Source organism: Pelophylax lessonae, assembly GCF_965119305.1.
Source record: "Pelophylax lessonae genome assembly, chromosome: 3".
Lineage (NCBI taxonomy): Eukaryota > Metazoa > Chordata > Amphibia > Anura > Ranidae > Pelophylax > Pelophylax lessonae.
In genome coordinates, this window is record NC_138770.1 from 26,242,004 (window position 1) to 26,266,064 (window position 24,061).

Genomic DNA, 24,061 nt, shown 5'->3' on the forward strand with positions numbered 1-24,061 from the left:
ATCAGTGCTATATATAGGGAATAGCACTTAGTGAGTTCTATTCCCTATATATAACACTTATATCTGTACACTGAGTGCTTTTCCCATAATACTGACATCTGTACACTTTGGCGGGAAGAATGTCACTTACATTGGTGGTCAATGGGAAGAATGCCCCTTACATTGGTGGTCAGTGGGAAGAATGCTCCTTACATTGGTGGTCAGTGGGAAGAATGTTCCTTACATTGGTGGTCAGTGGGAAGAATGCCCCTTACATTGGTGGTCAGTGGGAAGAATGTCACTTACATTGGTGGTCAATGGGAAGAATGCCCCTTACATTGGTGGTCAGTGGGAAGAATGCTCCTTACATTGGTGGTCAGTGGGAAGAATGTCCCTTACATTGGTGGTCAGTGGGGAGAATGTTCCTTACATTGGTGGTCAGTGGGAAGAATGCTCCTTACATTGGTGGTCAGTGGGAAGAATGCTCCTTACATTGGTGGTCAGTGGGAAGAATGTCCCTTACATTGGTGGTCAGTGGGAAGAATGTCCCTTACATTGGTGGTCAGTGGGGAGAATGTTCCTTACATTGGTGGTCAGTGGGAAGAATGTCCCTTACATTGGTGGTCAGTGGGAAGAATGTCCCTTACATTGGTGGTCAGTGGGAAGAATGCCTCTTACATTGGTGGTCAGTGGGAAGAATGCCTCTTACATTGGGGGTCAGTGGGAAGAATGCCCCTTACATTGGGGGTCAGTGGGAAGATTGTCCCTTGCATTGGTGGTCAGTGGGAATAATGACTCTGACTCTTACATTGGCGGTCAATGAAAGTAATGTTCCTTTGTGTGGGTGTGGCTAGCTTGTGGGCGGGGACACAGGGGGCCCATGATCTCTTATTGCCCGGGGGCCCCATGAGTTGTCAGTCCGCCCCTGAGCAGGATCCTTCCTGCGGTCTTGGTGACACCCCCCCCACATTGGTGTAACACCTGGGCCAAATCGCAGGTGTGACTTTTATGTGAATTTCACGACGGCGGTAGTTCAGCCACTGGTTCTGAGTAAACTAGAGGAGCTGAGGTACCTCTGAAGAATTAGTGGGACTAAAGGACTCTGAGAGCCTCTGAGGGTTTACTTTATCTGATTTCAGGAGGGATAGTGTAGCAGAAGGACTCTGGCGGCCTCCTAGTAAGAGATAGGGGTGAACAACTCTGAGAGGTTAAATAGGAACGTTGAGAAAGAACATGGACTTTAAAGGCACTGGGTATATAAAACATAAACATTTTATTAATTCACACTTTTAAAACGCCAAAAGAAAAAACAAAATTAACATATACATCGCCTCAAAAAAGCTGTGAATGTACAAAACATCTAAGATATATAGCAATCACATTGCTGTGTTATAACGAACAAGTACAGATTATTGAGGTAACATGGTAAAGTAAGTGATACTTCACATCGGGACGATCCCCCGAAGGTGACAGGTAGATGTGCTGCCTTCCCAGGGAGATTGAGCGATGTGTTTGCACATAAATACAATATTTAATTGAGCCAAGTTGCTCGACATGTTTCGCATTAAGCTTCTTCTGGAGCTAGTAATTCAATGCTCTATATGGTGATAAAATATAGATCAATTAGATCTGACCTCCTGAGAGGTTAGTGGGGCTGAATTGCTGTGGGGACCTGTGAGGCACGAAGGTAAGAAGGGTCTTTTAGGCTCATATGGGCTCTTGGTCTCTGAGGGTTCTCCCACCCTAACCTGCACTTACTTTTCTGAACTCCTTAAAGAACTACTACCAGCAAGTGAAGGAAGCCTTCATAATCTCACTGGTCAAGGAATATGTTGCAGGACACAAAATAGACCAAGAGAAAAACCCCTATCAAATATTGTCCTTTTCCTACCCACACTGGGCTGCTATTGGAGAAAACAGAAGAGACTCCTCCCCTACAGCTCTGTACTCCACCAGCTATCCAATCCCGTCTCTTACAGCAGAGAGTGACAGTGACATCACTCCTGTCAGTCAGCAGGCTGCCGGAGATTGGAGCCTTGCAGCCGGAGTTCTGGCAATTATCCTGATTAGCTGGCAACTCCGGCCAAAAGTCAGCAAGTGCCCCTTCCTGGACATCATGATGACCAGACATTGACCTCACAGCACTGCCTCAGAGCAAACGATTCAAAGAAAGGATCGTATTTATCATTCCTTATCTGCAGATCTAATACTAATTAAATCCAATTCATAAACAAAAACAAACCCAACAGAGAAAAAGGAATTTCTGATCCGGCAGGTCAAGAACCCAGAACTTCAAAAATGTAGCAAACTCTAAATAGTCCAAACTAAATGTGTTCCCATGGGGGCAGTAGTTCCTAAATGTACAGCAACCCTCCTATTACCCCCTTACATCCCCATCCCCCATTGTGTGACCAATAAAATCCACATACTGGTAATTCTTACTTTCTTTTCCCAAAGTTATCCGTCTACAAGGAGACCTGTATAGATCAAATGAGGATGGAGGAGGACCGGAGTCACATGACTGAGAAGATACTAAACCTCACCCTGGAGATCATCCACCTGCTAACTGGAGAGGTGAGGAGGATTCTGGGAGGTCACATGACATCACTCTTATCTCTATTAATAAAACATAGACCTGACCGGAGAGGTGAGGAGGATTCTGGGAGATCACATGACATCACTCTTATCTCTATTAATAAAACACAGACCTAACCGGAGAGGTGAGGAGGATTCTGGGAGATCACATGACATCACTCTTATCTCTATTAATAAAACACAGACCTGACCGGAGAGGGGAGGAGGATTCTGGGAGGTCACATGACATCACTCTTATCTCTATTAATAAAACACAGACCTGACCGGAGAGGGGAGGAGGATTCTTGGAGGTCACATGACATCACTCTTATCTCTATTAATAAAACACAGACACAGGGGTAACTCTAGGGGGAACAACAGAGGAAGAGGTAGACCACCCTATAGAAAATACGATTCACAAGGGGAGGAATGGAGAGAACCTTTCAAGATTGTCCAGCAAGAACACCCACAGAGGGGTAGTCACCAAGGGGGGATACCAGTATCCTATCCTGAGAAGGAGGCCCCAATACCCCATCCCAACTCCACACCTCACAGGAGGAAAAGGAGGAGAGGTTGTAGATGTGGCAGAAAAGAAAAGGAAAAAAAGAGATTTAACTACAGGAATTTTTAACCTCACAGAGATCAACTTTAACCACTTCAGCACTGCCCACTGTACATTTACTGCGGCACACTGCCGCTGGTGGGCAAAGCGACGTAGCCATACGTCGCTCGCTCAGGCAATGAGTACAATATTAAATGCACCCGTACATGGCATACATCGGTAATCCAATTCCTTGACTTGGAAATTTACAAGTTGGAAAATCATCTTAGTACCCGTACACATTTTAAAGATACTGACCAAAATGGATACATTTCAACCCGGAGTTGTCATCCTCCAAGTTGGATGAAGGCTTTTCCAAAGGGTCAGTTCCAAAGAATAAAGCGGAATTGTAAAAAAGAGGAGGATTACTGCACACAAACGAACATGCTGATAGGGAGGTTCCTGGAAAAAGGAGATCATAAACAACAACTTGAAACCACGAGGGAACAAGCAGGCCTACTGGATGGAAATACCCTACTAATACCTAAAAATAGGGACACACAAGGGGACCAGTTCAATTGTGCATTTCTCACAGTTTTCAATGTTCACTATAGAGAGGTAGAAAAAATAGTTAAAATATATTGGCCAATACCTTTAAAGGATCATACTTTGAAAAAAACTCTCCCAAATAAACCTAATTTAATTTACAGGAGGGCCCCAGGGTTGCACAACATGTTGGCCTTAAATGTAACTCAGCCTCTAAAGAGACCTCTCACCTTGGACCATACTGGTTTTTATAGGTGCAAGGCACATAGAACGGTCAGGAACAGGAGTAGAAACAGTTTACCCCTCTGTTGTCACGGGGAAAAAATATGAGATAAAACAACTCCTAACCTGTGACAGCGGGTATGTCACTTATCTACTCATGTGTCCTTGCAACCTCCAATTTATAGGTATCACCACAAGAACACTAGCCAAAAGGGTGGGGGAGCACAAAGAGAACATTAGAAAGGGGTATATACATCATAATGTCTCCAACCATTTCAAACCGGTACACAACCAGGACCCGTCACTGTTGAGATTGTGGGGTATAGACAAAGTTCGTCCTTATTGGAGAGGTACAAATATGACCAAAAAGGTCTCCCAAATGGAGACCCAATGGCTATATAGGCTCCAATCACTGTATCCCCAGGGCCTCAACATTGATATGGATTTAAATTGCTTTATTACTGATTACTAATTTTCAACTTCCTTTTCTTAAGAAAACTTTTTATACTTTTATTAAGGTTCATTATTACTATGTAACGGGCTCACCACAGCATGGGGTCCCCCCCCCCATTACATTGTCTTAATCAGGGAGATTTCATCATTTTTTACATTTTAGTTTTTATTCCTTTTTGAAATCTCTTGTTTACATTTATCTCTCTTTCATTTTTTTTTACATTCCCTTTTCAGTGAAGTGCAGTTTTGTCATCTGACTTGTAAATAGATCAATCATGGTCCTAATTGTGGGGAAAAGTCATTATTCATTATTTTTTTATGGCAGGTGCAATCTCAAAGATCTAAATGTAGAACCCCTCATGTGTGGTCTGCTCAACCATAAAATGATGATATTTATATTTTTATATGTTTTGTATAAGCGCCATAAATACATTTTTAAAATGTTATACTTCATCATGGTGTTTGTCAGAATGATATACGATTGATTATACACCAGGGTTCCTCCAGCATGTGCGGATGAATATATCCTGATAGAGGCAAACATCTATTCCTATGTTTGCCCCCCCCCCCCCCCACCTCATTTTGGAGGAGCTTAACCAATCCCACTCATTCATTAATGCAAACCGGAAACAGTCACTTCCTGAAGATGCCAAGTACGGTGAAACGTATGCCTGAGCGGGGATTCCTCACTTCCGTGAATTCCAGGTGACTTCCCTTTCAAGCCTAGTACCGAGAGGGAGGCATGATTGGAACTCTGGCGCCATACGGTTCACATCCACACATGCTGTAGCAATCATCGTGCCGGGCAGACACGGTTACCTGTGAGTGCAAAATCTCTTTTATATCGCTTTTAAAGAAACTTCAATAAAATGACTGCACTAGAAGCCCTTTCAATATCTTTGGTTGAGTACATCCTTACTTCTCTAGCTACATCCAGAGGGGTCTTTGGAGCGGTATGGTGTGAGCCGAGGAACCAATTGGTCCTCTATACAGAGTTTTTTGACTTCCTGTAAATAGGGGTCAAACACTTTTGGTGAGTTGCCATCTACCCTCAGAGCCTCTGTGATGAGGGAACTGGAAGATATCCCCTTCACAGAATCACTCCGTATATTTGGAGTTGGGAACAGTCACATTGGATTTATATTTGCATTTATGTGTCCAGAGCTTCTCCCATTCTTTGGCACTCTCTACCCTAATCTGTCCGCCTGTCCCCTAATCTATCCATCTTTAAACGATCCCTGAAAACTCTTCTCTTTAAAGAAGCCTACCCGGCTACTAACTAATAACACTGTTTCACTTGCTCCATCAGCTCGTCCCCCACAGCTATTGCCTTTTGTATCAATTGACCCTCCTTTTTAGATTGTAAGCTCTAAGGAGCAGGGCCCTCTGATTACTTTTGTACCAAATTGTAGTGTAACTGTAATGTCTGCCTTCATTTTGTTAAGCTCTGTGCAAACTGTTGGCGCTATATAAATCCTGTATAATAATAATAATAATAATGTGTCACGGATTGGCGTGATTTGTTTTATGTATTTACTATGGATTAGTCCATTACTAGAGCTATGCACTTTAATCCATACAGGTCACTTGTTGGATAATACATTGATTATTTGGTCTAGCTCAACATCTTTATTTACTATAATTTTCATGTATAAAGCTATTTATATATATTGCACATCGAGGGCGCCATCACCTTCTATTATTAGTCTTATCTCTATTACTAAAACACAGACCTGACCGGAGAGGTGAGGAGGATTCTGGGAGGTCACATGACATCACTCTTATCTCTATTAATAAAACACAGACCTGACCAGAGAGGTGAGGAGGATTCTGGGATTCTAACATGACATTCCTATTGGTTCTTCAATACAGAGATTCCCTCTTCTGAAGTCAGGTGATCATATGACCATCACAGTGCCTCCATGTGACTCCCTAAATCCTGAGAAACGCAACATGCAGAAGATTCTAGAAGTCACTAAGAAGATGATGGAGCTGCTGACAGGAGAGGTGAGCGGTGCTGGGAATTCTGGGACATTATCCAGTAACAGACAAGGGATGTGTCTGGATGGTGACCGTATCATTGTGTGTGTCAGGTTCCTATAAGGTGTCAGGATGTCACTGTCTATTTCTCCATGGAGGAGTGGGAGTATTTAGAAGGACACAAGGATCTCTACAAAGACGTCATGATGGACAATCAGCCGCCCCTCACATCACCGGGTAAGAGGAGACTTTATTGTAAAGGAGAGAGCAGTACGGAGGGTCCACCTAGATCCCCCATCATCTGATAAACACATAGAAACAATGTATTCAGTCAGTGTGTGTGTTTCCTACAGATGGATCCAGTAATGGGAACCCACCAGAGAGATGTCCCCGTTCTCTGTATTCCCGGGATTCCACACAGGAAGGTCACACCATCCCTCACCATCATCAGGTAGATGAGGAACAATCACTGATAGTATTATTAGGATCTGTACATTATCTGCATTGTTACCATTGATGTCATTTTTATTATATATTCAGAGTGGAATCCTCGGGGATGATAATATTGTTGTTAAAGAAGAGTATAAAGAGGAGGATGAGGAGTATGAAGTAATGGAGTTTATAGAAGGACACAAGGATATGATGGAGCCACCTAATACCAGGAACCCACCAGAGAGATGTCCCCGTCCTCTGTATTCCCGGGATTCCACACAGGAAGATCACACCATCCCTCACTGTTTCAAGGTTGGTGGGACAGAGAATATAGAATGTGGACTCGTGGAGACGATGTGTGGATTCTTTTTGGTGAGGTCACAATAATAATTATTATGTCATACAGATGTTATTATTGATCTTTCTCTTGGTTTAGGGTGAAGATCCGATAGATATAAAAGTTGATGTTAAAACAGAAGACAAAGAGACGTATGAGAGGGATGATCAACATTCTGCAGAGGTGGATGGAATAACGGGGACATCAAAGATCAGCACAGGTGGGTCCTTAACATTAAATACATTACATACTCCTGACCCCTGCACTATATACTCTATATTGTACATTATATAATTCTGATACTATATAGTCCTATCTGTTGTATCTTATACATTAAGTTGTACATTACATAGTCCTGCTCTCCCCTCTACCCACTGCTATATATACACATAATATGGATTCTCTTTTGTTACACCCATTTCCTACCAGCTGGACATTTTATATCTGATGATTTGATTGGAGGACAGACTTTTACATGGTGATAATAATGTGATAACATCCTCCAACTTAGGAACCTTAAACCGAAAGTGATAATGAGGGAGGAGTCAGTAACCCAATGATGGAGATCTTCAGGATCAGTCCAGTCTTCATCTTGGTTGTTCTCCCCCCATCCTCACTCTCTGACCTCTGGTGGGACTCAGCCCCGCTGTTATTCATGACTAAATCATGGACTAAATAAGGAAGTGCGGGATTTCTTGTGTTGGGAAGATGGCAATGAGTGATAGAGGGGGAGGGGACACTCGTCCTATAATCCCCTCATCACTGTCACTCCTATAAAAGACAGTTCTCGTTGTTCCCTCACTCTGTGACTAAGGTCCATGAATAAAGAAATGAACTGGTAGGAGATCAGAGGACCCATTTTCTTTCTTTCTTTTTTTAAGCCCATAGCGTGTGGAACACACTCAAAAGACTCCACCCGGTGCATAAAAAAGTGCACACACACAAAGTGAGAACACAAAAAAGCACAGGGTGTGCGAAAACGTATGGTCTTCCCTCCGAAGAGGTAGGACCCGAAACCTCGATCCCCCGGGGCGCAAGACTCCTGACAGGGATTTAAGGTACTTGTGGTCAGTCGGCCGAAACCAAACTGACCCCGTTCTTCAGGGGGACTGCCGAAACAGCCCACATCAAGTACTAAGTGGAGCTCCCCCGAAGGGAGACCCCATGGGAAAGGGCGAACTAAGCCAAAAGGCCATATCCACCCCCTCCCAAGACTCAAGGCAGGGCCCGAGGACCCACACCCTCCAGTCGTGCAAATAAAGAGAAAAAAGGTGAAAGTGCAGTGACAAACTCCAAAGAAAAGGACAAACAAACAAAAAAATGGGAGAAGGGGAAGTGGGGAAAGTGCTTTGGTGCCATGTGAAGAACCAAGGCAGGCCTTCCAGCCGGAATAAAAAATTCCTCTGGTGCAAGCCAAAAGGCCTGTCCCAAGAGGCAAGTGTGAAAATGGTGTTCATAGTGCAGTGACCAAGGTGCAGAAAAAACTCACAGCGAGCTGCCCCTCACCAGTGAGAAATTAAGGCACCCCTGGGCTGCCACCCCAGGGGCACATACACTACGGGCTTTTTCTATCTCAGCCCCCAGCCAGACCGAGTGTAGGGTGGAATTGTAAGATCCTCAGAGACAAAGCTGCCTGATGTGGGCGGAGTCCTGCTTTTGGAGAACCAATCGGCTCATGTCTAGTAATAATCTTTGTATTTCTATTTTAGTAGATGGACGGGAGATGAGGAAAACCTCAGAGGATTGTCTCACTTTGTCTCCAGACTGTAAAGTAGAAGATGAGGACATTACACAGTATAGTCCAGGAGAAAACCCGGCTACCTCAAATGTCCATCCGGCACCACACAGTGTAGATGGATCATCATATTTCTCTTATCCTGAGGAACCTCAGATTGTGAGGGACAGTGCCGGACCATCGTATTCCTCTTATCCTGAGGAACCTCAGACTGTGAGGGACGGTGCCGGACCATCGTATTCCTCTTATCCTGAGGACCCTCAGACTGTGAGGGACAGTGCCGGACCATCCTATTCCTCTTATCCTGAGGAACCTCAGACTGTGAGGGACGGTGCCGTCCTTCCAACAGATAAGAGGTTTTTCTGTACTGAGTGCGGGAAGTGTTTCCAATCTACATTCCATGTTAATAGACATAAAAGATCCCACACCGGGGAAAAAACACATTCCTGTCCTGAGTGCAGGAAATGTTTTTCAGGGAAGTCCAATCTTTACAAACATAAGAAATCTCACAAGGGGGAGAAGCCATATTTCTGTCCTGAGTGTGGTAAATGTTTTTCACAGAAGTCCAGTCTTTGCAGACATCAAAGATCTCATAGGGGGGAGAAGCCGTATTCCTGTTCTGAGTGCGGGAAATGTTTTTCACTGAAGTTCTATCTTGACACACATCAGAGGACTCACACAGGTCAGAAGCCGTATTCCTGTCCTGAGTGTGGGAAATGTTTTTCACAAAGGTCCAGTCTTTCCACACATCGGAGATCTCACACAGGGCAGAGGCTGTATTCCTGTCCTGAGTGCGGGAAATGTTTTTCAGTGAAGTCCAATCTTTACAAACATCAGATATCTCACAAGGGGGAGAAGCCCTATTCCTGTCCTGAGTGTGGGAAATGTTTTTCACAGAAGTCCAGCCTTTGCAGACATCAGAGATCTCATATGGGGGAAAAACCGTATTCCTGTTCTGAGTGCGGAAAATGTTTTTTAGTGAAGTCTCATCTTGACACACATCAGAGATCTCACACGGGGGAGAAGCAGTATTCCTGTCCTGAGTGTGGGAAATGTTTTTCACAGAAGTCCTATCTTTACATACATCAGAGATCTCACACAGGAGAGAAGCCGTATTCCTGTCCTGAGTGCGGGAAATGTTTTTCACTGAAGTTCTATCTTGACACACATCAGAGGACTCACACAGGTCAGAAGCCGTATTCCTGTGCTGAGTGTGGGAAATGTTTTTCACAAAGGTCCAGTCTTTCCACACATCAGAGATCTCACACAGGGCAGAGGCTGTATTCTTGTCCTGAGTGTGGGAAATGTTTTTCACGGAAGTCAAATCTTGACACACATCAGAGATCTCACAGAGGGGAGAAGCATTAGTCTTGTCCTGAGTGCGGGAAATTTTTTTCTCAGATGTCCCATCTTTTCACACATCAGAGATCTCACACGGGGGAGAAGCCGTATTCCTGTCCTGAGTGCGGGAATTGTTCCTGACTGAAGTCCTATCTTCCTGTACATCAGGGATCCCACACAACCCTTGAGGTGTATGAGTGCCTTGAGTGTGGAAAATGTCTTCTATATGAATGTTGGTGGACATGTGGGGAAGAAGCACACCCTGATATACACCTCAGATATACTCCATGGCTGATCTTCATCATGTAAGAAACAGTTTCATGGGTGTGGAAATTTTTGATAAAACTACTTATCCAAGGGACTAAATCGGGGTCCCAATCTACTTGCCCCTATGACAGTCTACTTGTCCCTTATAATGAAAAGAAATGGCTGCACTCAGATGTGGTCAAAATCCAGGTTTATTAGACATCCCAATGTGACAAAAAAGTGGCAAGGTAGACGCGTTTCACACACTAAGATATGTGCTTAGTCGTTACAAGGAAAAACTGGTATAACATCTCGATATATACACACACATGTGTTCAATAAACAATTAACAATTGATAACAGGTGGTACAAGTGAAGAGGTAAATCATTATCCTGGATTGCAGGTGATACAAATGCACCCTTTAATACATCTTGATTTCAGTGATGAACAATGTGAACAATTCGAATTGCATAGTGTATGGGCATGAAAAAAACTTTTTTATATAAAATCCTAAAAGGAAAAGAAACAAGTGCATGTGTAGATTGGATGAAACATGTGAACGAGAAAAGAAACTTATATAAAGTATAATAATAAAAATTGTTAAAAACAACCTATGCAATATAATCAATAAAACATGAATAAGCACATAGGTGTAAATACATGAAATGCATTATGACATTATGGATTATCCGCTATATATATATATATATATACATATGACAACCAACCATTCCCCCATAAAAGCAAAATCATAGAGAAATGGAATGGCCAGGAGTGTGTAACATCGGACAAACCACCGATTGTATGTATATCTGACCGTGTATGTGGGCGGAAAACAAGAAAAAAGGAATTATATATAAAGAATCGGATAAGACCAATAGATATATATATCTAAGAACATATGTAAATAGAGGGCGAGACAAGAGAAATGTATATGAATGTAAAATGAGTCACATATATTATATTATATTAATGAATACTAGATAGTGGGATGTTAAACCGTCTATAGCATAAAACAAACTATGCTGGTCTCGTATATCGTTTATTTTGCTTTATAATATTTTATTTTGTTGTTATTTTATTTTATTAATTTTATTTTAGTTTTATTTTATATATTATAGGTATGTGTGGATCTAAGATTACAATGGTACACAAATAAATAGAGGGATAAAAAATTAGTTGGATAGAATAAAGTAAAATAAAATAAAAACTTCACCAGGTGTTGCAGTGATTTATCGAGTGTATCAAAGTAGAAAGATTCCCCGCTGAAGAAAACAGACTAATCTTCCGCAGTATGTAATGAGAGGGGAAAGAGAAGCCCTATGCGTGTTATTATCAACAAGGTTATAAGTACATATCTATATGGACATGAATCACATCATACAAGATATTTATATATATATATATATATATATATATATATATATATATATATATATATATGATTGATGCACAGGGTGGTCTTATTCATAGAAATGGGTCACATCCCATTCAAAGTTCATACCTTGTGGTATACGGGTCTGTAAATGAAAAATCTAAAAGACCTCTCTTTTGCATAATAGCCAAAAGGTGTCGTCGTCCCAACCCCCCCCCCCCCCCGTGGGGGTGATTTGATTTTTTCGATAATTTGTATTTTCATTGCTGTATTGTCCCCATTATGGTACATATTAAAATGTTTAGCTACATTAGTTTTGGAGTTTTTGGTCACACTATATAAATGTTCATTGAACCGGTCACGTAAACGCCTGATTGTCCTGCCCACATATTGCATATGGCAAATGTTACATAATTGGTTTTACAATTAAAGATATGATTAATGTTGTAACTTTTAAAAAACTATACACTAAACTACACGCCATGCCAAGCTCACTTTCTCCATCCCCTACAGCGCAGAATTCAAAGAAGTCAGAGACATCATTAACAGACATCTTCCCATGTTATGCGCCGATGAAATATGTGCCAACATACTTCAAGAAGGCACTAATGTGGTTCCCCGGCTTGCCCCTACTGTTGGACAGGCACTATCCCCCAGTTTCTTCTGTAGAAATGTCCCTAAAATGCCTACTTGGTTACACTTTAAAGGGAACTACAAATGTGGAGCCAATGGATGCCCATGTTGCAGCCACATACTAACGGGAAATCAATTTACTTCCAATCATACGGGTTAAAGTTACAACATTAATCATTTCTTCTTCTTTAAGAACAATGTAACATGTTCCTGAAGGTGAACTTCTCCCCGCACTGCTGTCACACAGAGGGCTCGGATCGCTGAGTCGCTGCAGGAACAGGAACATGTAACATGTACCCGAAGGGGAATTTCTCCCCGCACTGCTGTCACACAGAGGGCTCGGATCGCTGAGCCTCTGCAGGAACAGGAACATGCAACATGTTCCCAAAGGTGAACTTCTCCCCGCACTGCTGTCACACAGAGGGCTCGGATCGCTGAGCCGCTACAGGAACATGTAACATGTTCCCGAAGGTGAACTTCTCCCCGCACTGCTGTCACACAGAGGGCTCGGATCACTGAGCCTCTGCAGGAACAGGAACATGTAACATGTTCCCGAAGGTGAACTTCTCCCCGCACTGCTGTCACACAGAGGGCTCGGATCACTGAGCCTCTGCAGGAACAGGAACATGTAACATGTTCCCAAAGGTGAACTTCTCCCCGCACTGCTGTCACACAGAGGACTCCGATCGCTGAGTCGCTGCAGGAACAGCAACATGTAACATGTTCCCGAAGGTGAACTTCTCCCCGTACTGCTGTCACACAGAGGGCTCGGATCACTGAGCCGCTACAGGAACATGTAACATGTTCCTGAAGGTGAACTTTTTTTCTTTAACCCTTTCACTGTCAGAGTTGGTTTTGCATTTTTTGCCCACATGTTTAACAATTCATTTGAGGCCTGAAGATTATATAAATCCCCCAAAACATTAAATAATTTCTAAAAGCAGACACCCTATAGCAGTGGTCCTCAACTCCAGTCCTCAGGGCCCACTAACAGGCCAGATTTTAAGTATTACCTTGGGGAGATGCAGACTAGAGTACTGCAATCACTGAGCAGCAAATGATATCACCTGGGATGTATTTCAGTTATCTTGCAAACCTGGCCTGTTAGGGGCCCTGAGGACCAGGGTTAAGGACCACTGCCCTAGAAAATAAAATAGTGGTAGTTCCAATTCCTTATGTCACACATTACCGCAAAAGTCTAGGAAACACGAAATATCAGTAAATAACACACAGTTCATTTTAGGGGGCACAAAAACACAATAAAATACCCAATTTTTTCAGTAAAATGTAAAACCCGAGGTTGCACCAAGTAAATTGATACCCAACATGTCACACCTTAAATGTGCCTTCGCCTGTGAAATGGTGACAAACTTCAGTACCCTATATTTTCTATAGGTGATGCTATAAAAGCCCCCTATAGGTCATCAGTTTAGTGTTATGGAGGAGGTTTGGTGCTGGAATTATCGCTCTCATTCCGGTGTGTGCGGCGATATGTAACGTGTATCACAATCAATGTTTTCAGGCGTAGGCGCCCCAAGTGCTGCGTTTATGTTTGTAAGTGTGTATATGTGTGGGTGGGGGGGCATCAAAAAGTGTTTGGAGGGGGGATTTTATGTGCCTGGGTGTAACTTTAATTTTGTACGAGTAAAAAAAATGTTTTTTTTTTTACTTACATTTTTTCATGCACATGTCTATTATCCCGCTAATCTTTATAACTCATGACCAGCTGACTTTGACCCCGCCATTTATCACCGTCTCCTTGCTATGTACCCCAAGCGTTGTGTAAGTGGCACAGATGTTAATTTACAATGTTATAAAATTATATGATTGCTATGTATTTTTATTTCCTGTAAATAGAGCCCTTAGTTCCTTGGCCAGGCATGGCTTCATACAGACATCTGAGGTCCTCCTCATACACTGGTGAGTACAGTACACACTGAAGGATAGAACGTCATCAAAGCAACAATAATACAGCAACCATTCATTTAAACCTGAAAATGTGCATTTGGCCATTAGATTGCGCCAAGTATGATAGATGTTAGCGCCATCTAATGAACAAATGTAACATTGTTTATTTTCATTTGATGGAAAACTTTCACCCAGCTCAGCAGAGCTTCATTCCTCCAATACCCCCATTCACACAGAAGGAATGTACATGCATTGTCACCGGGCAGATTACTATGTAAATTATTTATGAATACACCCCTAAATGTCAGGAGACGTTTATATAAAGATGGGAAGTATGGAGCAGATAAATGAATAGACCTCCTAGCAATGTTATTACCAGGCTGCAGCTAGGGGGAGCTCTAATGTGATCACAGCAGAGTGATCCCATCTAGCTCACATTAACCCTTTCACTGCCAGAGCTGTTTTTGCATTATTTTTGCACACATGGTAAAATGCAGATTTTGGGCCTGAAGATTAGATAAAACCCCCAAACATATATTTTCTGAAAGCAGAGGCCCTGGAGAATAAAATGGTGGTAATTGTTAAGGTGTTCCTTGTACACAAATGTCACCTTCATATCCAGGTTTATTTTCTCTTTTCCCCCATTTTCTATGGTGTGATCTTTTCTACAATACATTGCTATTCATAAAATAGTGGAAAATTAGTGTAATAACCACAACAACACCTCTCCATTCACATTGGCGCCATGATGAAAATATATAAACAGTAAAAAAGTGAAAAGATGTGCAAACATCACATTCCAAACATTCCTCAAACAAAGTCCATTAATAAGTGTGAGGAAAGTTCTCCGCTTCCTTATATAAACACCACTTAGTGCTCGTGTCATTCTTCTCCCCTCTGGGGGGCGCTCACCACAACTATATGCCTCCCACCTCCATGGGTGGGAACACACACACATTATACACAATGTTTGGGTAAAATATAAAAGATGAGGTGTGATGAGTAAATAGATACCAAACACGTCCAGTAATAAAATTGTGTGCCTGTGACTAGGGCTGCTGAATATAATCGAAAGATCGATGCAACGCGATTCGACCCTTCGCGATTCTGCATCGATGCGGGTTGCCGGCATAATCGATTAGGAAATGACGTCATCAGCCGCAGCCACGCCCTATCGCGCAAGGGAGAAAAAGTCACAAGATCGGCAGCAGATTGGTGGGTTAGTGGCGGGAGCTTAATAAAAAGGCTCCACCCCTTCCGTCTCTTTGACCCGGGCCGAGGCGCAGCAAGACATCCCCCGCGTGTATCGGCGTCCCACCTGCGGCCTTGCAGCCAAGAAGCCAGCCAGCCAGCCAAGCCAGAAGCCAGTCCACACTCCACAGCACAGGAGCGAGGAGCCCCAAGTGCGTCCCCATCGCAGCCAGCCAGCGCCGCCAGCCTCACCGTAGCCGACCATCCCAGGCCCAGCCTCCGCCACTGCCAGTGACGCCAGCCGCCCGCCACAGAGCAGCACAGCACATGTCTGATGGGGGGGCTGGGACAGGGGACGGTCGGTCGGGGCCCGGGGGTACTGTTCTGCTGTGGCAGTCTGGCAGCCAGGGGGGCTCTCTCTGAGTGTCAGTGGGGGCCTGGGGGTCTCTGTCAGTGTCAGCTGTGGGGGTCTGGGCAAGGGGGGGACTCACTCAGTGTTTGTCAGTGCTGTGGGGGATTGGGGAAGGTGTGGGACATCCAGGTCTCTGTCAGTGTCACTGTCAGCTGTGGGGGTCTGGGCAAGGGGGGGACTCACTCTCAGTGTTTGTCAGTGCTGTGGGGGATTGGGGAAGGTGTGGGACAGTGGGACATCCAGGTCTCTGTCAGTGTGTCCGGCTGTCAGCTCAGCTGTGGGGGGAGGGGGGTCTCTGTCAGTGTCACTGTCACAGGCAGCTGTGGGGTAAGGGGGGGCCCCGGGGGTTTTGGCTCAGTGCATGCATAAGAGGGAGTCTGACAGACAGACAGACAGTCATATTTTATGAAAGATGTTGCTTGGTTGACTTGTTGCGGCTTAGTTTACAAGTGGTATTTTTTTTTTTTTTTTAAACACTGACAGAGTTTGGCAACTTACGTCATCCGTCTCCGTCACATACGTGGTAGTATGGTGGTAATGGCAGAAGGAGAAAAAGATCGAGAGATAAAAAATGCACCTAGCGTTTTAAGAGCAAACATCTGGGCACATTTCGGATTTTACGAACACACAGGGAAGCGTGAGTTGGACAAGACACACGCCGTATGTAAAGCCTGTCACACAAAAATTAAATACCTAGGGAATACTACGAACTTGAGAAACCATGTTAGCCGTTTTCACTCTGAGTTAATAACACCTGTCGCCACCACTGCCAAGGAAAGACTGCTAGACCCAGATCAGCCAAGAATTGATGCCATACTGTCAACTTATCCGCCCAACTCAGAAAAAGGGAAGAAACTAACCAAAGCTGTGGCAGCTTTCATCGCCAAGGACCTACGGCCTTACTCAGTTGTGGACAACGCCGGGTTTCGCTACCTTGTGAAGACGCTAGAGCCACGTTATAAGATCCCATCACGCAGTCACTTTACAGAAAACGTTATACCTGCACTCTACCACAACACCAAAGCTCAGGTACTTGCGTCAATGAACCAAGCCAGTCGAGTCGCAATAACGTGTGATTCATGGACTTCAGTCACAACGGAGTCCTATGTTACAATAACAGCACATTACGTTACTAAGGACTGGCAGGTCTTGTCACATGTGTTGCAAACAAGAGCCATTTATGAGTCTCACACAGGTGCTCATCTGGCAGAGCTACTATCTCATGTCGTGGAAGAATGGCAGCTGTCTGATAAATCTGTAGTGCTTGTGACCGACAACGCGGCGAACATGATAGTTGCAGCTCAAGTTGGTAAATTTCCTCATGTTAAATGTTTTGCCCATACACTCAATCTTGCATGTCAGCGGGCACTGAAAGGGGACACGCTCTCCAGGCTTCTCGCCAGAGTGCGACGAATATCCACATTCTTCCATCGCAGCACTAGAGCAAGCCACTGTCTAAAAGAAAAACAGAAATGTCTGGGCCTGAAGAATCATAAGCTAATAACTGATGCGCCAACAAGATGGAACAGCACATATGACATGGTCGAGAGGTTCTTAGAACAACAACCTGCAGTTTGTGCCACCTTGCTGTCTCCAGAAGTCAGAAAAGGAGAGTCTGATCTCTGCACTCTCAATGAAACAGATGTGTCAAATGCAGAGGACGCTGTGAGTGCATTAAAGCCAATGAAGGATGCAACCTTGCTGATGTCAGAAGAGCGCAACCCAACAGTGTCTCTCATTGCCCCTCTAAATGCACAACTGCTCCAAAGCATGACAGACACCATGGGAGACACACCCATGACCCATGAGATCAAGAATGCCATCAAAACAGATCTCCTGAAGAGGTACAGCAGTGAGGCAGAGAAGAAGATCCTTCATACAGCCTCTGCACTGGATCCTCGCTTTAAAGGACTGCCTTTTATTCTCACAGAGGAGGAGAGATTGGAGATATACAGAGGAGTGACTGAGGAGGCTGCATCTTTGGAGGTAATTAGAATTTCATCATGTTTCCTCCCAGACAGCTAGAAGCTCAGCTACATTGTGTTGTGTAATAACATGCCCTGATTCACTGATGCGGTGTGGGAAGTGGAACTGTATGGTATGGATTACCGTGCAGTTTTCCACACCTCATCAATGAATCACACTCTTAGTCAGTTCAGCTCTTCTTATACTATTATCTTTTGTTCAAACACACAGATTACATCTAATAGAAGGACAAATGTGGATGAAGTGCCTAGGGAAAAAGCAACTGTGGAAGAAGAAACAACACCCATTGAGGACAGCCATTCTCCTCCCAAAAAAAAGGCCACAACATGGCTGCTCATGACTTTGCTGGGGCAGTCTTTCACTGAGGGTGCAATAGAACCTAAGACCCCCTATGCCAAGGCAGAAGACGAAATGGAAAAATATTGTAAAGCCCCACCTCTGCCTCTCACTGAGGACCCTTTGAAATGGTGGCGTGAGCATGAGGTCATATTCCCCCTCCTCTCTCAGCTGTCAAAGCAATACTTATGTATCCCAGGTACAAGTGTATCTGCAGAGCGGGTTTTCTCTACTGCAGGAGATGTTATAACAGCGAAAAGAAGCAGTCTGAAACCTGAGCATGTGGATCATCTAGTGTTCTTACAGAAAAACCTACATGTTCCCAAATGCTAAGCACTGAAATAATTACTAATTCATGTTTTTAATGAATTAGTAATTACTAATTCAATCTGCCGCCAGTCACCAGTCAGTCACATCACCAGTCTTATAGAATAGAATATGCCATCAGACAGCAACAGTCTGAGCATATAAACAGACCAGTAAGTGTGCCATATCCTAAAATTTGCTGATTTAAAGAACATGGAAAATTGGGAAGAAAGGATTTTCTAGGCACATACCGTAGATTAAAATATAATGTTTATTCAATTTTCACAGACAAAAACGGAAAAAAAGGGGGAGGAGCAAAAACATACATAATGAAAAAATACAATGTAAAAACCGATTAGGGCCTTGATGGCTTACTAATCATCTAATAGCACATACAGCGGAACTCATAAAATGTGGTTCTTGACAGTTACATTACTGTTAAACATGACAAGGATGATGGATAAATAGCGGAGATCCTGTCAGAGGTCAATCCAATGGCAGGCAACGTTGAACACGAAGTCAGAAAAATTATGACAAAGAGTAATATTTCAAATGCTCAACATGTTTCGCCTCAAGAGAGGCTTCATCTGGAGCCTACTTGTAAATATGTAGGAAAGTTCTGTATGAAACAAAGATGTGATAATTAAACACATGTTTTCATATAAACAAATATCATATATGTTGTTATCTAAGGTTTAGAAAATCGCATGTATGTTAATGATGACCCATCCAGTCACCGGTTGGGGATATGCATGCAGATGAGCGGCACAACCACCAGTGGCGCAACGGGTAATGCACCCCAGAGGCACACCCAATGATCACATGTGGGGGACCACAGCGTAATAATGGATAAATACCTGTTTATTAGTGATACTAAAAAAATAACAAAAAAATAGCAGACCAGCAGGTAAAAGCGTATGGTATTAACCTACCTGAATATTGGTTAGGCAGGGCATAAGTCACTGCACTGTAATTGCTGGAAATTAACGAAGGGACACTCATGGACCAGTCAGAGCTTAGTATAGTTTGCAAAAGGGTAGTCCAGGGTGGGTATAAACCTGGCTGCCATCTGGATTAGGATATAATGGTATCCATTAGTCTCAAACTGAAAAACTGCATCAATAGGCCACTTAATCCGTGATTAGTGAGGAAAAGATAACTGCCGTGTGTATATTACTACAGCAGGGAGTGAGGAAAAAAAAAAGGGGGGGGGTAAGAGGGAGGGGAAGGAGAAAAAGAGGGGGGGAATATACCAAATAGGTGGAAGGCCATAGAGTGGACCCAAAATGGTGCAACCCGTATGAAGCATGCAAAAGGATAATAAACGACACCCAGATAGTATTGGGTGGACTAAAGTCTATGTGTGTAGATTATAAAGTGCAGAGGAAAGAGTCTAAACCATCCACCGGAGTAAGACAGAGGATAGCCATAAAATATAAAGTCTTACCAAGCATTAACAACACTGAGTTCGTTTCCAAACAACCAATTGGGTGAACCCCAAAAGTTAGGTCCACTAAAAATGGTATATAGAAGGCCTGTAATAGGTATGGGTATCAATAGCGTCCCAAAAGTAACATGGAAAGTATATTAGCAAAAGTTGCAATCGGATTATGCCAGTGGAAAGTGAATACCTTTAGACAGCTCTGCAATGTAAGTCCATGGTGTCCTCTCCGGATGGGGAACCGCCGCCACAACGAGGCCTGAGTGTATGGCCTCTTTATAGTGTGGACCCCGAGCGGCTCGTCATAGACGTCACCGCTCCGGCCACGCCCCCCGACGTAGTCACGCGATATCCAAAGCGGCCGAGAGGCCGCCACGGAAACCGCAGAACCGTTCGGGGAGAATAGGCGCATGCGCAGGACAATCGATGTCCCCACATCCGCCCATTATGCCGTAGGACGCCAACACCGGATGTGAAGCGTCACTACGGCTTACCTGGCCGCACATGTGTCAGAAATGGGAGCCGCCCGGAGAACACCCCGCAGCGCCACCCCTGGCAGCCGCCCAAACTGCATGCAACTCCACAACATGACGGTAACCTAGGGGGGACAGGTCATCACCTAATAGTGAGAGAAATTGTTGAATAAAGCAGAAAAAAAAAAAGGAAAATTAATTACTTACAGTTTGTCATCATAATATTATGGAATATCAAAGAAAATACATATATAAAGAGAGAAACAATGATATTGCGTCAAAAAATGACCTATAACTCTACCGTACATCAATGTGGATAAATAAGAAATACTATAGGTTAATGAATATAAAATGCCATATGGAAAGGAAGTATATGTCTTTTTAATAAGTAAGAATACTTATTATGTAAGCAACAAAAGTCATATCTCTTACTTACACACATTTGTTAACCAACAATAGGGAAAGGGGGCTGTCTCCAGACTTTGACCAAAGCGAGATGGGGGTGTACCAATGAGCTAGTTGTACCCCAGTACCAGTTACAGAATATTATTTAGAGATTGACATATATTTAAATTTTTTGGACAAACAGAGCAACCAAATAATGTTCATGGTTCTCATGAGTCTTACCATGTTTTTACATTGTATTTTTTCATTATGTATGTTTTTGCTCCTCCCCTTTTTTTCGTTTTTGTCTGTGAAAATTGAATAAAAATTATATTTTAATCTACGGTATGTGCCTAGAAAATCATTTCTTCCCAATTTTCCATGTTCTTTACATCACCAGTCTTGTTTTATAGCACTGATGGTTTTGTTTTTGAAGATTGTCCTGTCCAATGTGTCCATTTCCAATCCATAATCCGTTCCGTTGCTTCACACTAAAAGTGTCTAGGCAAGTAGGCAGGGGTTCATTTAACCCTCAACCAAATAAATAATATTAAAGTGTATTTTCTTCTAGACAACTGACTGACACCAAGCCAGCCACGGTGCAGCATTATAGGAAGGAAAATCATTGAGAGAAATAACTTGTACATTTGAAGCTTAACCTCGAGTAAATCTTATCTTATTGGATCACAAATAAATACACCAATTGTGGATTCTTGTGTAATATACTATATTTGTGAGTTTGTGAATGTGACCCCCATAGGATTTCCTCAAGGTTAAGCTCCAGTTTACAATTTATTCTCTCAAGGATTTTCCTTCCTCTAATGGTGGCTTGTTGGCTAGCTTGGCTTCAGTTACAGATGTAATCGACATGGTAGAGTGCTGCTCAGTGCAGTGCAGGTAAAGTTTTCTTTCTGTAACGTGACTGACTGACTGACTGTCGTGACAACTCAAGAGCTTATAACGCAGCTCTAGCATTAACTCAACACACTGTGTGTGTGTGTGTTGAGTTGATGCTGAGGCTGCGTATAAGCTTGTGAGTTGCCACGAGTCACGACACACACACACTGTGTTTAGTTGACTGACAATGGCAGGGGCAAACACAATCGCAGTGAACCTGGAACATTTTATATTTTTTACAGCTTTTCTGGCACTGGAGAGATGGAGAATGGCTTGTTTTCAAAAATGGTCCATTCACATAAGTGAATTGATATTTAAGCTTAAGCTTATATTTGTATAACTCCCCTCTAGCAGCCATCAACTCACTTCACTTGAGTTGACTGGCAGTTGCAGGGGGAAACAAACATCACGGTGAACATGGAAGTTATGCAGCAGTGCACTATTGCCAGGTTCACCTTTGATATTTGCTACTAGTCAGGAAGTGCTCTGTTTTGTAGAGGACAGGTTATGGCACACACCTGGAATTTATTGCAACGCATGTCTGTCTCCTGGTCTGTTGTACTCTGTAGCAATAGCAAGTGTAGGGGGTTCCCTCAACCAAACAAATACTAAAGGTAAAAGTGTATCTAGACAACTGAAGGCAAGCCAGGCAGCCACGGTACAGGAAAGGACATCCTTGAAAGATTAAATCAATCATACATTGAAGCGTAAAACCTTGATTAAATCTTTACTGGATCACAAATACACACAAACCTGACCTAACCTATATGCCTTGAGTTGTACCAGTGTGGCAATGCCAAACCTTTCTTCAGTTCTCATGATTCTGATGCAGACAATCGTGTTGTGTGTTTTTTGTGATCCCATGAAGATTTACTCAAGGTTTAAGCTTCAGTTGATGATTTACTCTGTCAAGGGTTTTCCTTCCTCTAATGGTGGCTTTGGCTTGGCTTCAGTTGGGTTTAATCGTGGTAGAGACAGAGACTGTCTGCAGGACAGGTAACGTTTTCTGTAAAGTAAGTGACATAAAAGTGACATAAGTGAATTGATAAGCTTAAAGCTTATATTTGTAACTCCCCTCTAGCAGCCAATCCATCAACTCACTTGAGTTGACTGGCAGTTGCAGAGGGAAACAAACATCACGGTGAACATGGAAGTTATGCAGCAGTGCACTATTGCCAGGTTCATACTTGATGTTTGCTACTAGTCAGGAAGTGCTCTGTTTTGTAGAGGACAGGTATGGCACACCTGGAATTTATTGCAATGCATATTCACATAAAAGGATTTATATATAATGTTTTGTGGGAATTTATGATGACCATTTTAACAAGAATATTAGCTTGGCTGGCTGGCTTCTTCTATCTTGGCTTGCCTTTAAAGTACAACTATAGGCAAAACTTTATCCAAAATCAAAAAAGGTTTGCCTTTAGTTGTACTTTAAATGGTGGTAGACCTGGCTTATATTAATATTTTCTTTTATGAAGCAGTAAACTGCACGACTACAGTTTTTTACTAATTTTACTGTTACTTCTAGTAAAATACTAGTGTTGTTTGTCTCTGCTATGCTGTTTGCATTTTCAGACCTTCCTATATATTTGCAGTGCAAGTGCACTAAAGTATGCAGGGCTTGCAGGCCATGACAGGGTCCAGGAAAGTGTCCTTTGAAGCAAATGAAAATAAAAAGGATTCTTTTATTTGTGACTGCTTGATTGTTTGTTTGTTTTTTGATAAAGTTTTGAAAACCATTGGGCAGTGGGCTGGGCATGGGCATTGGGCAGTAATCGTGATGCATCGTGATGCATCGCGGAATCGAATCGTATCGAATCGCGACCCTAATAATCGTAATCGAATTGTGAGGTAAGTGAAGATGCGCAGCCCTAATGTTCACACTACGAGACGTTTCTCGGGGCTGCAGTTCCTCTGAGCTCCACAAGGTGGTGATCTCACTTCTACCCAGACAGGAAGTCTCTATGGAAGACAGGAAGTGATGTCGGCTACACACAGGAAGTTCCTGAGGTACAAAGTACAGAGGAGACGTTGCTGGAAGAGGCAGCAGAAGAGGTAATAAGATCTTATTTTCTATTTACACCCAGTAACCCCCCATCATGTCCGTCCTCTTCCTCCATAGTTACTGTGACCTCTTTTATCTCCAGCAGATGATGATACACACATATATAGTGTGGATACCTAGATTAACCCCTTCAGGGTCAGAACATTTCCCCCACTTACAGGGCCGGAACATCCTCTTCCTTTTCGAGATGGGTCACCTTTCCCACCAATACCTCCCCACCTCATCAGTCTAAACCAGCGTTTCCCAATAGGTTCGGCGAGAACA

General features: G+C 43.1%; 4 protein-coding genes across 4 annotated transcripts in view; 2 read left to right on the forward strand and 2 right to left on the reverse strand.

Moving 5' to 3' along the window:
• Window positions 1-24,061, reverse strand: part of LOC309550260 (uncharacterized protein) — a gene marked incomplete at both ends in the record, with an annotated part of 1,652,360 nt that overhangs the window by 186,686 nt on the left and 1,441,613 nt on the right. The gene's annotated exons all lie outside the window — the stretch shown is intronic.
• LOC309549821 (uncharacterized protein) overlaps window positions 1-24,061 on the reverse strand; it is a gene marked incomplete at its 3' end in the record, with an annotated part of 279,510 nt that overhangs the window by 69,590 nt on the left and 185,859 nt on the right. The gene's annotated exons all lie outside the window — the stretch shown is intronic.
• LOC309549824 (uncharacterized protein) overlaps window positions 2,479-24,061 on the forward strand; it is a gene marked incomplete at its 3' end in the record, with an annotated part of 66,918 nt that continues 45,335 nt past the window's right edge. Inside the window, 7 exon segments of the mRNA XM_082250327.1 lie at window positions 2,479-2,553; window positions 6,188-6,322; window positions 6,409-6,532; window positions 6,649-6,746; window positions 6,836-7,039; window positions 7,164-7,247; window positions 9,172-10,140. Of these exon segments, the coding sequence (XP_082106453.1) occupies window positions 2,497-2,553; window positions 6,188-6,322; window positions 6,409-6,532; window positions 6,649-6,746; window positions 6,836-7,039; window positions 7,164-7,247; window positions 9,172-10,140 (1,671 nt within the window). The 5' untranslated portion in view covers window positions 2,479-2,496.
• On the forward strand, window positions 17,446-18,561 carry LOC309550752 (E3 SUMO-protein ligase ZBED1-like; the record flags this gene model as incomplete). Its single annotated transcript, XM_082251091.1, has 2 exons — window positions 17,446-17,892; window positions 18,103-18,561. 2 exons carry the CDS (start codon window positions 17,446-17,448, stop codon window positions 18,559-18,561), a joined length of 906 nt encoding a protein of 301 aa, XP_082107217.1.